Source organism: Gymnoscopelus microlampas, assembly GCF_963454915.1.
Source record: "Gymnoscopelus microlampas genome assembly, chromosome: 6".
Classification (NCBI taxonomy): domain Eukaryota; kingdom Metazoa; phylum Chordata; class Actinopteri; order Myctophiformes; family Myctophidae; genus Gymnoscopelus; species Gymnoscopelus microlampas.
In genome coordinates this window covers 14,596,088-14,613,302 of record NC_139943.1, presented here as the reverse complement: position 1 = coordinate 14,613,302, position 17,215 = coordinate 14,596,088, and the positions used below count along the sequence as shown (strand labels likewise).

Here is a 17,215-nt window from a genome sequence, read left to right as displayed (position 1 = left end):
TGGCCCCTATAGGTCACCTTACCAAACATTCTTCTCCACAACCCATAACAAATTAAAACTGACAAAAAGTTTACCCTTTTCTAAGCAACATGAACATTTTTTTTTTAAATATATAAGCAAGTGAGACCAATAGGATAAATGTTTGCCAAATTGAGTTTGGAGTAAAGAATCCTTAAGAGCTATAACAGTGGTATAAAACAATGTTGTTTTTTTTAACTTACAAGACAATGCAAAACATAATTACACAGATTTCATAGCTGTAAACATACATTTCAGTCACACTGGCACATGATTCATTTGTAAACCAATACACTTTTTTAAAAAGGGACAACACTCAACAATATAGAGTTGGACGGATTTCTTTCATAGCTGCTAAACAGTTACTACCACTCATCATAAGAGCTTTTTACTAAGCAAGCAAAAACCATAGATATAAAATAGTATAGATAGGTCATAAGCACCCTACTTACGTGTCCACAGCCATCTACTTTTCTGGTGAACCCATTGAGGCTGGATATAGGGAACTGCATGAAACTCAGGACAATTCTGCATCAAAAAAACGTTTCACAGAGCAGAAATAATTAAGTCTTCTTTCGTGTTTGACATGGAAGCACAGCATTGCTATTAATGTAAATGTCCATTCTATAGTTCATTTCTACGGTATAGCTAAAACAGAGGTGGCATGAACATTCATTGACAGATTCACATGAAGGATTCCAAGAGAATTTTAACACACTGTCCATGTGCTAGAGCCCAGACTCGGCTCAAGAGAACTTCTAGACCCCAGTCTCCTTCCTCTTTAGCGAGCTGCGGAACTTCTTCTCCAGCCCGGTGCTGGAGCGCGCCCGGGGGCCGAGTTTAGAGATGGAGACATGAGGGCAGTTCTCGTCGGTTTCTTCATCACAGACGCTGTCTGAGACTGTGGAGGAGCGCCGCTCATCTCTGATGACTCCCTGGTGCGGGGCCATGGCGCTGCGCAGGCAGTTGAGCCACTGCTGTCTGTGGTAAACGTCGTTGACCTGCAGGGTGTGGGACTGGCCGTGGGATGGATCCACGGAGCTCACACGGAATATGTTCTTAGCTGCAAGAAGAGGGACATGGTTAATGAAAAAGGCTCTCCTGCTAAATACAATTACTAATGCAAATAAAAACTTCACTCCATACTTGTGGCTATTTTACAAATGTCCTACTACACCTTTATTGTAAAGAAAATGTATTGTTTCATAATTGACCACCTCTGGACAAAGACATGGGTCGATAGAGATCAATGGGGAATATAAAGGCTTCATAGAGCTGGAGGTGGTGCAAAACAAAATACAAACATTGTCTTGAAATGTTTGAGTAGTGACAAGCGAGCCTCTCAGCTGGCAAAGTAAGATATGGATAAACTGAGAGACACCTGACTAGAGGTCGTAATGTCATGTTATCGACTAAACGTTTCTAGTCTGGTGTCCATTTAAATTACACGATAATCAGAGCTTACCATCTGGCTTGTTAGTTAAAAACCTGGCCAGACCAACATTATGGACTAATTGGACATCCTGTCCTAAGCTTTGTGTCGGCTGGTTAGTGTCCTTGAGCAAGACACTTGAGGACTGATTATATTTGCCATCTCTACTGGAGGATGACTGGGTAGCGAGGCACTGTGGCAATCAGAAGGTTGCAGTCTACAGTATGTGTCGAAGTGTCCCTGAGCAAGACACTGTCCTAACCTTGAGCATGTCATGTTGGTGCATTGGTTGGGAAGACAACAGCCAAAAGGTTTCAATGCAAAGTTCTCTTTATTTTCCATGACCACACAGTTTGCCATGCCTTTGTTGTAATGATGTGGTAGACAGCCACAAGGAAACAAAAAAAACACTCCCCTGTGCGTTCACTCAAAACAAGCAGGGTTGAACTTGCAGAGAAATAATTTCCACTCAGGTATCACACCAAATTATCCTTAATCTATACCTGGTGTATCACGGCTCTAAGGTATAGACTCAACCTACCTTTCTCCCCATTGGTGAAAGCTCCTCTGAAGGAACCACCCATGCGGATTTCCCCGTCCTGGAGTTCTTCCAGTGCCAAGTCCCGGACTGGGATGGGTTGCCGATAGACCTGGAAACAGCTCCTCTCATTGCGAGTCACCGGTCGTGCCAGAACCAAAAGTTCGGAGAACAGGAATACGTGCAGTTTCTAAAATACAACATGAAAACCAAGCGTGAAATTCATTAAAGGACGACTTCACCACTTTTCAACATATCTTCATATAATAGGTCCTCACTACTGCTCATGATAAAATTATACAATTTTTTTCTACTTGGTCTGTGTCTCATAGGAGGGCTGTGGACAGTCCAGAAACCCGTCTACCAGTGACATCATCGTTAGGCAGGATTTTTTTTTTCAAAAAGATTACAATTATTTTATTCAGATTTTTATTAAGGCGAGAACAATGGGATCTATTATTGCATTGCAACTTTCCAGGAATACAAAGCCTGCCGTTTCTATTAGCTTGGATTCCCCATCGATGATGTCACTGGTAGACGGGTTTCTGAACTGTCTACAGCCCTCCTCTGAGACACAGACTGATTAGAAAAAAATTGTATCATATTATCATGAGCATTAGTGAGGACCTATTATATGAAGATATGTTGAAAAGTGGTGAAGTCGTCCTTTAACAGAGGAAAATGTTTACTTGTACTTTTCCAGCTAAGATTATTGTGTGCGTTTAAGTGATGCTGCATGCCCCAAGCATAAATCAGGTTTAAGAGTGAGATTCTCACCGAGCCACTCTTGTTCCGCAGCTCTCCATGACATAGAAGACTCTTGCAGTCGTCTATGAGTGGGTCTCTCTGCTTATCGTCTAGGTACTCCAACTTGTCAATATAGTACTGGCACTCCGATTCCCCTTTCCTCAAGTTGATGTCAGTCAGAATTCCCTGGATTATGGTAATCTGAATGACCACATATATTTGGTTATTTTACAAAAAGGTACAAAAGATTACCAGTAGAATGTATCACAATTACAAGGACCAAGCAGTAATCATTTAGTCATCTATTGCCATGTCATGTCTCACTGACATTATGCATGCAACGTCACTATATATGCAATAACATACAGCTCTTTCCAGATTGGGTACATCCGGGTGATCGGGTGGCGTGTGTCTGAGGATCTCTCGGAGTAACAACGGGTATTTAACCAGGCGTGAGCGGGGAATGTCCAAGAAGCTCCAGAGGTCCAGTTTCCTGCTGAAGGGTGACTCGAGACAACGCTGCAGGAAGTCCTGGACCCGTCTGTCCTGCTTCTTCTGGTCCAGAAGGGCTTTGGCTGCCAGCTGATTGCTGCAGTACTCTTTGTAAGCATTCAAGCCAGGCAACTGAGAAAGACACAACGCTTTGTTCAGACTGCAGGCAAACCTGATTTGATTATCAAATATGGTCTTTAGGATTGAGTGTCCACACTGTAACTTGATCAGATCAGATTTGTGTATTCAGTCTTCGCCGACCTATCTGAATTGGTTGCTGTGTTAACGATGTAACGACATAGGCGTGAGTAATGCTAGTTATATGTGCTGTCGTTTGACGATGTACCTTCCAGGAAACAGCCTATCTACAAGCTCACAGCGATTTGCATTGTGAGGCGTTGTGAACTTTTAGATCGTCTATTTTCGGCAAGCAACACTGGGATACAAAGAAAGTATAAATCAGACTTCAGTGTCAGAGTATCCACTCCAGACTGAGACACATCTTTAGTATCTTTTGTATCACATTTCAAACATACCTAGGAAAGTAGGTTTTTGCAGTTCATAGTCTGAACACAGCCTAAGTAACAATTACAACCATGACCTTTCACATGATGCGATGTGTCCAGTAAGCTGCACTGTGTAGCATCAGTTCTAATAGTTTTGTCATCCCAATAAAGACATTTCTATCATAAATAGCAAGGCATGTGTGTGTGTGTGTGTGTGTGTGTGTGTGTGTGTGTGTGTGTGTGTGTGCTGTGACTGCTGTCATACATACCCAGTCTATCACAATCTGTCCGATCTGACCTACTGTTCCATCTAGGCCAGTGCCTTTGGTGAGCTTCATCAATAGTTCTGCAGAGACAAAACCATCTCATTAGAAGAACAAACATTGTATTTGTCATGGAACACACAGGTTAAAAGTTGCCTTTTAGCATGTAAGTCCAACATACAGTCCCATACACATTTATTCTGGTCTGGTGCAATATTTATCCTACATTTATTATAGCTATATGCATGAACAACTGGCAGGGCTGATGCTCCTGTGGCTCACCAGTTACAGAAGGTTTCTGAGCATGGTTAGAGCACTAGAAGAGCTGCCTCTGGTCACACAGCACCCCCAGCTCCAAGAAAATATTTTCTCAAACATAACGTCATATACAGGTCAATGTGAATGGCACTCTTGAATTCTCTGCTTAAAAATATCGTATCTGCTGTCAGTAACACATTTACTTTCAAAAAGCATGACAAATATCTTACCACAAACTTTCATTTGTGTATTTGTTATTTTTCATTTCCAGGCCTGTTATTGTATTGTATCTACCATACTTAGCATTTTAAAACCATATTGATACTTTTAGTGGTTGATTGTTCTACCACGGTTATGTTTCTTTGTTTTGTTTATTCTAGATGTTCTTTATTTTTTTTGTTAGTGTTTCAAATTTTATGGTGTTTTAAACATTGACAATAAAAGGCTTTCTTTTCTAGTCTATATTAAATTCATCACATAGGTCACTCAGGTCAGAGAACTTGCTCATGGGCCCTTTGGAAGAGTTGGTAGGCACTATAGAATCGATAGTATCAGCCACCCACCAGTGACCAGTCAACAGCTGAAATACACCCTCCTGTCTATGCTGGGGATCGAACCAGCAACATTTAACCACTTAAGTCCTATAGACATGTCATACGGCAAACAGTGAATGGCATGATGCAACGCGTTGTGACCTTGTAGATATGCTATTTTCAAATATTTTGACATTTCTTTAAAGATGTTGTACATTTGTACCCAAAAAATCTAATGACGTAGCCAGTTTAAAGCGGTTAAATGACTGGCTGCCCTCCCTACATGAGAACTAGAAAGACAGCTAACAGGTTTAACAGTGACTGCAAGTGTGAGTGGTAATGGCTTACCCTCATGCATAGGGATGTACGCATCCAGGTCCCCGAAGATATGAGTCAGTTCCTCCTCAGTCAAAATAGAAAGCTTCAACATGGGATCATGATATGCCTAAATTCCCACAAAACACAAGTGAGAGAGTTAGTTATCAAAGCACAGAGTAAATGTTTCAATTCTGTATGATCATTAAAATAATATTCAGCACCTTTCGTGCGAGCTGGAGGTCTTCAATGAGATCCTGCTCTCCCCTGTAAAGCTCGTGAATGGCCTGGAGAGAATGCACAAAAACGTCAACCACAGCATGATAAGGTTTGCTCTCTGTATTTTTTAACCGGCTGAGCACTCATTACCTCTTGTCTCTTGATCTCTTTTAGGGAGAACGTGTTTTTCTGATGGATGTCCATCGTCTCAGACCACAGTGTGCTATTTCTTCGTTTGGTGGGGGTGGGGCCTGCTGCCTTGCTGTTGTGTTTGAGAGACAGTCCTGGTGACTTGTTATCACCGCGCTGCGCCATTGACTAACGGACATAATTAAAAAAGTGCCGTTACGAACAGGAAGAAATTGGAAGAAGTTGCATTAGTTGATGTCGGCATATGATAAATCAAGAGCCGGATCAGACAGGATGCGCTTGGTTTTCACAGTCCTTAGTCCTCTTTCTGTTTACACCAAAGTTCATTTTAAGGATTGGCACAGGCAATCTGTCTACGGCAAGCCTAGAGGACGAAATTACAATGCCAGCTGGGGGCGCCTTTTTGAAATCGTTAACAATGTGAGTGAAGCTTTATGCATCTTCTGCTTTTGTACTCAAAACAATTACAACTCAAAGCGATAAAGTGAAAAAGCTGCTGCAAGCTGCTCTGCTTTGTAGACCGCACAAAAAAAATGTCAGGGTAGCGCATCCTGCAAAACACTGACCGTGGACGAGTCCATTTTGGGAGAAAAGTCATGTACCTGGATGGTCTGTCCAAACCGCCGAACTGCCCCATTCTTTGAGGGGGAGATCAGGTTGGCCAATGAGGACACTCTGGACAGTGGTCGTCCACGCTTGTGGTTAGGTTCCTGGAAGTAGAGAAAACAAACCTGTTTCAAACCCAATCATTGTACTTGAGGACTTGAAGACAGACTCAGTTCATGCTGAGGAACAAGCCCACTTCTATTAAATCCTCCATTACTTTTAGTCTCTAAGACAAATAGTAGGAGAGCCTTTCAGTCTGGAGATTATCCTGACGTCATGACACACTTTCTCTCTCTCAAGGCTATCTGTTGCTAGGCCATAACTCAAAAGGATTACACAAGGGTGTTCAAATGGATCTGTCCCTGAGACGGATGGGTTGGAATGACACTCACCTTGAGGTCAAAGCTGGACAGACTGACTGTGTCATCATCCTTCTCCTTCCGTTTTCTTTTCTGCAGGGAAGCGACGATGCACAAGTTACTTTCACAAGTCCAATAAGCTGACAACAGATTTTGACGACTAAAATTAATGATCACTATCATTATGTCTCAAAGAACCAAAGCGATATTAAATACAAATAAAATAAAAATGATAGTGACATTAACAATATTTCCAGTCAGTGAGACATGAATCATGGCCCGTTCAGCCTCATAGCAACCACAGAAATTGATAGTATGAAAGAGGTGGATCCTATAAGTAATAATAAATAACTTGCACAGTGGCAATTAATATTAACTCACTAGACTGAAGTCCCATGGTGTTCCTGGAGTCAGGAAGGTGAATGAGCTTCCTCTCTGCAGTGGGGGCCTGCAGGAAAGGACGGAAGTTGAGAAAAATAAGCAATTGTTTTAGATTATGAATTCTGTGTTTTGATACATCAAACAGCCATGCTCTGCTTTCCCCCTCATGTTTAATAGCAGGGATCACACAAATAGGGGAAACATTTCCACCCTAAAGGGTGTGGTTGTAATGATGTTATTAAACTTCAGATCATAGCATTTAAAAATAGAGAAACGGAAAGAGATTGTTATGGATGATGAAAATCTGAGTGACGCATGCATGAAGAATGGGTAAACAGAAAGTTACAGTGGCAAAACAAAGCGGTTGCAGTCAGAGTAACAGTGAAAGCGAGTGCACAGAAGTCAGGCTGAAATGAACAGCTATGCACACTTCACTAAAGCCTAATTTATACTTGGTTGCCCGCTGTGTCATATACCGAAAATAGCAGATCTAAAACATGTCGCATCGCAACGCGTTGTTGTGAGCTTGTAGATCTGCTGTTTTCGGTAAGCGACGCCAGTGATCAACTAAGTCAGGCTCCTTTACTGTACTCCCACTGTTTTCATTGTCCAAAAAAACGTTTATCAAAATGATAACATAATGGTATCGATGTCTTTCTACAACAGATGTACTTTGTACAGATGTACACCAGATGGATGTATTTTTTTCAACCTATTCACTTTCCTCTGTCTGTTTTTAAAATGCAAGTTAATTCCCAAATCTATCATTACGATACAACATCAGTCAATCATTTTCATCCTACCTTCTTTAAGACAACATTTAACCAATTTTCCATTAGATTCCGATGTCCACTTTGTTGGAACAGTTTACCGGGTCAGTAGCAAACACATATATACATTATACAGTGTATATATACACACACATTATACAGTATAGATATAAAAAAAATATATATATATATAAAAATTGTATATATATATATATATATATATATATATATATATATATATATATAAAATGTTGTCCAATTAAGCAATGCGTCATCATATAAACACTCACTGCCGTGCGATTTTGTGTGTGTGTGTGTGTGTGTGTGTGTGTGTGTGTGTGTGTGTGTGTGTGTGTGTGTGTGTGTGTATATATATATATAGATATAGATATAGATATAGATATATAAATATATATACACACTTTTATGTAATCGTTTCTTCTGCTTTATTTGTTGTCTTTATGTTGAATATTCCACATTAGGTGAGCAACCTGACAAGCCCTTATGGTTTATTTGTTTTTGGCCACTCCTGCACAATTCTTCAGTCATTGTCAATATGTACTCAAGACTGACATTCTGCCTCATTCTTATTTCTATTTGACCATGCAGCTTATGAATATATTATTTGACATTGTGTCGGGTCATCTGACCCGTTTCCTTTGCTTCTCTCTCTATTCTTATCAGTGCAAAACATTGGGAGCTTGTACTTGTACAAATCATTTCACCTACTTTTATTTTTTTTTAAATTAAAAGGTAGGGTAAGTGATATTTTTTGTTAAAAAGGTTAAAGTACTATATTCTGATAGTAATAATTGGTACAGAGCGTTTGTTTGGTCACAGGGGTCTCTGCAGCTCTTTAGTAAACAGAATACAGTACATTTTCAGGTAGGTGACACATTTTAAGCCAATCAGGAAAGAGCACTGAAAATGCATGTTCTGTTTAATAAAGAGCTGGAGAGACATGGGAGACTCCTTTTACTAACAAACACTAATACTATCAGAATATAGAGCTATTTAACACTTATTTTGACCAAAGTAAATCACTTACCCTACCTTTAAATTAATATTATTATTTTGTAAACATATTTAAATGAAACGTAACTGTACCCAAAAACAAAAAGGACAAAAACAAGGTGTAGAAGTTGTAGAACATCTCTCAAAACTGACAGGAGAACTAATGGATACAGGATAGGGGGCCACTCGGGACATCTGGGCACCTCAATGTAAAATTGGTTATTTTGTCCAAAATGTTAAAAAAAATATATATATATTAAAAAAAAGGGAAAAGGAATGTAAAGTATATATGATGTGAACATGCACGGTACATCATCGTCAGACTTTATTTTATCCTTCAGCTTCTTGTTTATGCCCCAAAATGACTGGATATACATGTTTCGCAGCAATTTGTAGCAATTGAAGAAATATTAGACCTTAATTAAGCATGTATACTTTACTTAAGACTATTTTTCAAATATTACATTTTTAAACATTTTGGACAAAATGGCCAATTTTACATCGAGGTGCCCAGATGTCCATAGTAGTGCCCACCTATCCTGTCACTGGACAACTAATGTAGCATCATTGCTAGCAGGGGGCCATCGTAGCCTAGCCCTGCAGGCTGGAGGAATTGTATTTATTATTTTTATATTATTGTTTTAACACTGGGCAACGAAGTAAATAGTATCGCAAAACAATTTCACGACGGGCAATCAAAAATAACTCGTAACTTTAGTATTTAGTGTGATAATTATATTTACTTTTTGGAGTTCTTTCGTCTCGTTGTTTGTGGTGGTGATGACGGGGGCTCAGCCACAGCACTGATAACACTGCTAATGGACGCTGTCCTCGAGGACATTCGGCGAAGGCTCTGCCTTTTGTTACCGGCATGTTGTTGTATTATTCCGTCCTCCGTCCCGTCCATTTTAACCAAGCTTCCCGTGACAATTAAGCAGCGATAGCCGAGATAAAAGCGGCAGAAAAACGTATGTGAACCGGTCAGATGTGTGATTTATGACGGATAATACTACTGAGAATATCGATAACAACAACAGCAACGCAGAAAGACAATGATGATGACGGCGGAAGTTTGAATATGGCGGATTCTTGAAAAGCGGCCAATCACGACAAGGCTCTGACAGTGTTGCCAGATTGTGAGAAAGAAACAAGCAGCCCCATGTGATTGATGGAAACAAGCCCAAAAGAAGCAAGCTAGCTATTATGAGCACTTAAACCTATATACTCTAACAGCTGATCTACAAGCTCACACAAGTAGATGTGCTATTTTCAAAACATCGTGAAATAAAATGTGGAATATTTGGAAGACTTTTGAAACATTCTAACAACACAAATGTGGCACGAGGCTCCCCTGGCACAACATATTTTCAAAAACAAATACATATTAATTTGGGGGTCATCCACCATGACATCAAAATATTTGAGAATCTCAAATATTTTGATGTCATGGTGGATGGACCCCCAAATTGAGAACCACTGGTTAAAATAATGTACAACTTGTGAAGCAAGCCCAAATAAGCAACTACACTTTATAAACAAGCCCAAATAAACAACTCCCCTTTAGAAACAAGCTCCAAAAAAACGCAACAATACCAATTATTTACAAGAAACTTCACAGAAAAACAAGCCCAAAGTCACTTATAATAAGCGGACATGGCAACACTAGGCTCTGGGCACTTGTTGCTTGGATACCATAGGGTGGGAGGAACTAGTTTTAGCCGGGCCAAAAAAAACAGCAGATCTACAAGCTAACAACGCGTAGCGATGCAACGCGTTGTTAGCTTGTAGATCTGTCGTTTTTTTGGCCCAGCGATATCTCTACCCAAGTCAGGTCACAATCTGGTCACTGTACGGTGGGCGGGGTTGTAAACCGAGATAAAAGTTATGAATGGTTTACTTGTTAATAAATAACATGCTTTCACCACACTGTAGACCACCCATGACCCATGCAATATTTTCAGCACGAATCCGTTGATAAAGTGATTGTTAGTTCTCTTGGTTGGTGCTTATTTTTTTTTATATTTTGTGCAAATATGATATGATGCCATGTTTGACTGATGAAGTGATGTAGGTCATGGAAAGGTCTTTGCCATTTAATAGAACATCTCCCAAAGGTATCGTTGTATTTTCCTGTAGAAAATAGCCTAATTGCTGAGATAAAAAAGATTCTCTTTTCTCATAAGCTCAGATCAAGTCAATATTAATAGCCTACTGATAAACTAACATACCAGGCCAGCTTTAGTGGCCTGGTGATTGGGAGGTCAGGGTCAATCCCTCGCCAAGTACTAGCCTATACCAAAGACTACAAAAATGGTAGCCTGCCTACCCAATGCTTCCATGCCTGGTACTCGGCATCAAGTCCCTTTGACATACTACTACCATCATGTTCTTGTACCTGGAATCGTAGCTTGATGAGCAGTCCTCTCAGAGAGTGGGCGGGGTCTATGGTCTGGAACCAGGCTAGGAATCAGGGCCACATGGCTTGAACTGTTGGTTCCCAAGACTTTATTATGTTGCGTTTCCACATAGCAACCCAGCCCAGCATCACACACCGCACCTCATCCCTAGGGGTTGAGGTTATCTTTTCTGTCCTGCCACAGTGCCATGTAGGGCCTACATGACACTGTGGCATGGCAGAAAAGCTCCTTTAGCAACAGACTGTTACACCCAAGTTGCGAGAAGTGAGCGCTATAAAGAGATCTTTTCTGCCTGCAGCAACATGACTGCATAATTCCTCATCTGGTTGGCTTGAAGCCATGATGATGCAAGACTTTTTTCTTTTCTTTTTTTTTTTTTACAATAATTCGTTTTTATTGATGTGTCTATGAGAGCTGCTGTAACACCTTATTTCCCATCGGGAATGAATAAAGTACCTACCTACCTATACCTACCTACCTTATTGGCTCGCAAGGCCCAGCACCAAAAATATCTCCTGTTTCCATAGCACAATATAGTTGGCCTGTAAGTACATAGAAGATTGTTGCTTCTTTCCTAACAATGTAATGTAAAGTGACCAATTGTCCTGTACACAAATGCAAATCACCTGTCGAGGCAGTACTACAGCTAACCGTAGGAACCAAATGGACTGTTTATTAACAACACATGTAAACAAATCACAGCGAATTGAGTTCAAATCACTGAAAATCCAATGCAAAATATATGTACAAATAAGAACAAAAATTGCAACAAACTATACTGTACATGTCCCGGGGGGGAGCGAGTCCACCAAAACATCATGACCATGGCCAAACAGTAGCAAGCCGTGTTACACGTCACTGCCCTGTTTGGCCTGCCTCAGACCTCTCAGGGAGTGGGGCCAAAATTGGCACCCTTTGTGGGCCCTTTCGGCCCCACTGATCCCACTTTGGCCCGGGTCCTTGTATATGGAAACGAAGGCACAAGCAGGCGGTGTGGTGCAGTGCTGGGCTACTATGTGGAAACTCAGCATTCATTTTGCATAATTAGGTACCCTCACAAAAACATGCAGTAATCCTGGTCTCTATACTGCCTCCCCCTGGTCAGCCGGGGCGCCTGATGGAGGGGAAAGGAACTGTTTGGAATAACGTGTTCCTTCCATGCGCTACGTCCAACCGCGGAAACTCCAGCCTGACAGGTGATAAGAAGCGGCCTGCTCACACCTCATGCATTGAAGGGGGCATGAGCTCAGTCTGGGCTCTCCCTAGGCTGGCAGCGGGAGAGTAGCGCCAGTATTACATAGGCAATTGGCACTGGGTGAAAAAATGGGTTACAAAATCGTGGGATAAAATTTAGAGCATTTTTTTATTTTATTTTGCATAATTGAATTGTGAACAGTTAAAGGATAACTAAGTACACAATCTATCTATATATCTATTGTGTATGATATATTTGTGATGTCAAAAGCAAGAATAACACAGAATTTTGTGTTTTACCAACCATTATGGAGGGCAAAATGCATCTGCTGTAAATATTGCGGGTGTGGTTGTTGTCTGAGTTCTGAATATACTGAATGCAAACAATGCACCTCATTGTTCATGAGTGGTTAAAAATGGGTTTTAAAATATCTGTAACATGAGAGTGTGACATCATGTGATACCCGACCCTGCCAGGCTGATAGATGAGAACAAGGGATACAATTTGAAAAGCAACAGTTTTTCCATGTTATGGAGAACATAACATGGAAAACCTTCTAATTTGCATTCAAGGAGATTTTTGCGGTCACAAATATAAATGTGTCACTGAATATAAGATTACAGTTTTTGGTGTAGAAGACAAAACAATAAATACATTCTGAAGTATGTGGCTCAAACTCAACATCCCACCAAAACTCATGAGCAAGCACTAAGCTTGACAGATAATGAGAAGTTAGAATAAACTTTGTAACAAACCACTGCGTATATAACATATAGTAAGATTATCAGTATTACTTAAACCCCTATGTACTACCTTTAAACCCTATGTATTTCATTGACATACTTGGTCCACTCCTTTTTTCCCTCAGTCTACACTACACCAAATCTGTTTGACGAAAATAGCCAATCAACATTCACAACACATGGCAAAGCAGTGCATTGTGAGCTTGTGGACCTGCTATTCTCTGTGAACGTTCGCTTGTTATGACATGCCCAGAATAGGAATGCTAGGGTTCAAAGCCTGAGAATGTGAACATGGAACTCAGTGTTTAAAAACTGAACCCAGAGTGTGTAAAAGTATAAGTAAGAGCATAAGGGTGTAAGGCTGGTCCATTTTGACTCTCTCAAAGTTAAATTAACACTTTCTGTGTATAGGTATACTGGACCATACAGAGTATTGATGTTCCATAACCCTTTGGTTGGGGTGATCATACAGTACTGTAAATCAAGGAGGACATTATTAGTTCCTTTGACCCTCTGCCCTTCATGAGCAGACCATCACCTCAGTGAGGCCATCAATTCCTCTTTTAATCAGGAGAACTGTCAGTCACATGAAATATGACGCCTGATATCACTTACAAGGTTGTCTTCATTAAGTCACGTGTGTCTGTGTGTGTGTGTGTGTGTGTGTGTGTGTGTGTGTGTGTGTGTGTGTGTGTGTGTGTGTGTGTGTGTGTGTGTGTGTGTGTGTGTGTGTGTGTGTGCGTGTGCGCACTTAAAATATTATTATTATCAAAAAGGTATAATGAGGGAATGTTGTATGATATATTTTCTCCTCACTTGCATGTTCACAACTACTTCTAGTTCAGTTTTAAAACCCACTCTCAAACTCCTGAGTTGGTTTAGACTTAGTAGAACATCAAATGGATTGGTCCTTTTGATTTGTTGATTTCAGTTCCTGCTCCTTGTGAGTTATTAAGTGTCAGGAAAAATCTGTCATTTCTTGAGTAACGGAGCATGGAAATATTAGTATGATCGAGTTCTTGAAACATGTAACCTGGAATTGAAGTGATCATCTGAATTTCAAATTGAAAGGTTCAAACTTGTAGTTGGAAAACAAGGTTTGTTTAATCAAAAGCTCACAAGTCAAAATACAAATCTCTTGTCCTCCAGTGTTGCAGATGCTGCAAAATAGCCTCAAAATGCAAGTTAAACCCATATGTTGGCACATAATAATAAAAAGTGACAATAGATTAAGGGACAATTCAATTGATTACAGTAAATTTCAGAATGAAAAATATCCTATGCACAAAACAAATCCAGTAAATCTGTATGTAAACACATCTGGTAAATAGTGCTTCAACGGGGCAAAATGTTGTAGTGCTGCTGGATCAGGCCGTTTACTTTTGAAATAGAATACAGAGAAAGTCAGAAAAACCTAGGTGGAGTCCCAGAGGCATCTACAATAATGCTACAGTAAGCAGGAAACTGTGGCCAGTTTAGTCATGTCCTGTCCCTCCCTTCACTATGTGTTGTAGGGAGGGGAGGCCAATGCTCAAAGTGTCCTCCTAGACTACTACTCCCTCCTGTCTCCCAAGCCCCCCCCCCCCCCCCCCTCCAACCCACCCCACCCCTCTGTCAGGACTGCAGACTCACTCTCCATTTTCTACTGCAGTCTGAAAAACTCACCTCTTCAGGCTCTACATCACCCTCTAGCACCCCTCATTCCTTATAACTTATATCACTTCTTGCTGACTATTTTGAGTAGAGGCACGTTATATTATACTGACGTACACAATAGGTTGGACATAGATAGACATGTCTATCTAAATAATATAATAATATATTATAGGCCTATTGTTTGCTTGACCGCAAATGCAAATAATATTATTTAGATAGAATGTTGTTTAGACATATTTGATGTTTACCTGGTATCATATTTACTTTGTAGCATTTAATAGTTTTATTTGCAATATATTTAACCCTAGTCAACATTTGTTGACTAGCGTTCATGCAATCTGATCTTATATTTTATACGTTACTCTGGATAAGAGTCTAAATGCCTAAATTGTAGTAAATGAGGCACAGAAAAAGACTGCACAGTAATGTATCCAATCGACTTTTCAGAATAACCGGAAAATATCTATCTAAGGCTCATCAACAGCTCTGTACTGTGCCGTACAGAGCTGTGTAAAGGTTTTTATTTACAGCATCTGTATGTAGATATTCCATCTCCCAAAACTCTGATTTCATATGGTGCTAGACAATGGGTACACACATCTATTCCACCAGATAAAATCAGTTTCTGAGAGCGGTCATTTACTCTACAAGTTGTGTGTCTTTATGGACAGGCCTTCCTGCCTTGACATGACGATGCAATAAATAACAGGTGTTTGATGCTACATATACCATAAATAGGGGAAGAGGCAGGTCGAAGGATACCATGGTTTTAAATGTAAAAAATACCTAACATTGAACAGCAGGGGGCATGGTTACATTACAAATCAGATCCAAAGCATGACCCATCTGTGGAAAAAATCTACAGTGAACCCTGGTTAAAAGGCTTGCAGGAAACCTGGGTATATATGCAAGGACGTCAGCCATCTCGCACTCATATGAGCCAAACATTATTTGAACCAAGCACCATATCAAGTATCTAGATGAAGGGTCATCAATGTGTCCGTACACGGACAAATGTGTCCGCGGCAAGACTTGGCCTTGTCCATGGCAAATGTTTAGATTTTTTGTTTTTTTTACATAACATTGTAATGTTTTTATTTTGATCATAAGACCCAATTGCTGAATGTCAGTCTCCAGGCTTTTCTGAGAATATGATTTACTATGACACTATGGCACACTAGGAGTGGTTCTCTAACTTTTTATTTTCAAGGCCCCATAACTCTGAGAGTGCACAAATAGAACAAAATGGACCAGTAGCACAGAGTTACAGACCTGTAAAGGTCATTTAAGGCTCTTTCTGTGTTTCTTGTAATATTAGTGTCCACTCATTTGCATGTCCAAGGCAAAAATTGAATTTTGACAAAAATGTCCACCACAAGCCAGCGCGATGACCCCTGAATTAGATCAGAATGACAAAATTGGGATTTACAGTTAAGTTAAGGTATGAGATGAGATGTAAGTGCTGGCAAGTGTGTGTTTGGGAGGAAAGGAAAGTTAGTAGGGTAGGCAAAACGAGGCCAGTTGAAAACTGCACCAATGACAGGGCAGCATTACTCACTATCCTAAAAGGACAGACCCAGAGAGAGAGTGGCGACAAGGTTACAACTCTAGACAAAACAGCTGTGATGACATTATTGCCCACTAGAAAATAAACAGCTTAATGGAAAGCAGAGACAGAAAACACAAAGTATGACATTAAAAACACTTTAAGGACTAACAAATTAGATACTCATATTTACATGCTGTTACTTACAATTATGGTACTAATATTTCTCAGTGGTGTAAAGTAATTAAGTACATTTACTCAAGTACTGTACTTAAATACAATTTTGAGGTTGCTTACTTTAGAGTATTTCCAATTTTCAGTACTTTAACTTCTACGCCACTATCTCAAGGGCAAATATTGTACTTTTACACCATTATTTGAAAACTTTAGTTAGTTCCATTGTAGCCCTTCAGACCTGTACTTTGGAAATTTGAAAATAGCCAATCTACAATCTCACAACGCGTCGCAAAGCGATGGGTTGTGAGCTTGTAGATCTGCTATTTTCAAAGGATTTTTATACATTTGAAAACTTGTGAAACGGGACATTCTGCCTAATGAGTATACTTTGGTACTTTAAGTATAGTTTGATACCAATACATTTTGAATTCCGGACTTTTACTTGTAACAGAGTATTTCTACATTGCAGTATTGATACTTTTACTTAGGTAAAAAAAATGTAGTACTTTTTCCATCACTGGTGTTGTGTTGTGTTGTGCTGGCTTCACATGGTTCTCCATCCTTGGCTTGTTTGGCACGGGATCTGTAGATGGGTAGGTTGATCAAGTTACACAGTTCATCATCCCACTGGTGACCAGTTTCATGTGCCAAATCTGCCCTCCAATTTAATTATTCATCTTGAGTCTGGAATTAGAAACAACACAGCTGTCCATTGACCAATAAATGCACATTTTGTTGAATAAACATAAATAAAATAAAGTAGTATAATTATTAAAATCCTGCAATCTTCCTACTAGATTGAGAGATGTTTTGTGTGCAAAGTTCACATTTCTGCCTCAGGGTGGTGCTAGAGGAAAGGTCATGGGATCATTCAAATGAT

General features: G+C 40.0%; 1 protein-coding gene across 1 annotated transcript; it reads right to left on the bottom strand.

The window, feature by feature from the left end:
• Window positions 1-111: 111 nt before the first annotated feature.
• Window positions 112-9,650, bottom strand: LOC311048003 (neuroepithelial cell-transforming gene 1 protein-like). Its single transcript, XM_084060982.1, has 12 exons — window positions 9,345-9,650; window positions 6,818-6,884; window positions 6,470-6,529; window positions 6,074-6,181; window positions 5,472-5,639; window positions 5,327-5,389; window positions 5,136-5,232; window positions 4,003-4,079; window positions 3,102-3,359; window positions 2,766-2,936; window positions 1,992-2,178; window positions 112-1,081 (listed from the first exon to the last, which is right to left on the bottom strand). The coding sequence occupies exons 1-12, from the start codon at window positions 9,506-9,508 to the stop codon at window positions 777-779; spliced, it is 1,725 nt and encodes a 574-aa protein (XP_083917108.1). The 5' UTR covers window positions 9,509-9,650; the 3' UTR covers window positions 112-776.
• Window positions 9,651-17,215: the final 7,565 nt, after the last annotated feature.

Excerpts from the sequence above, each read along its gene's own strand:
- LOC311048003 (XM_084060982.1), bottom strand. The coding sequence starts at position 9,508 with ATGGACGGGACGGAGGACGGAATAATACAACAACATGCCGGTAACAAA. Across the intron at positions 6,530-6,817 it reads CACCATGGGACTTCAGTCTA|AAAAGAAAACGGAAGGAGAA; the intron begins GTGAGTTAATAT and ends GCTTCCCTGCAG. Across the intron at positions 2,179-2,765 it reads TGCGGAACAAGAGTGGCTCG|AAACTGCACGTATTCCTGTT; the intron begins GTGAGAATCTCA and ends GTTGTATTTTAG.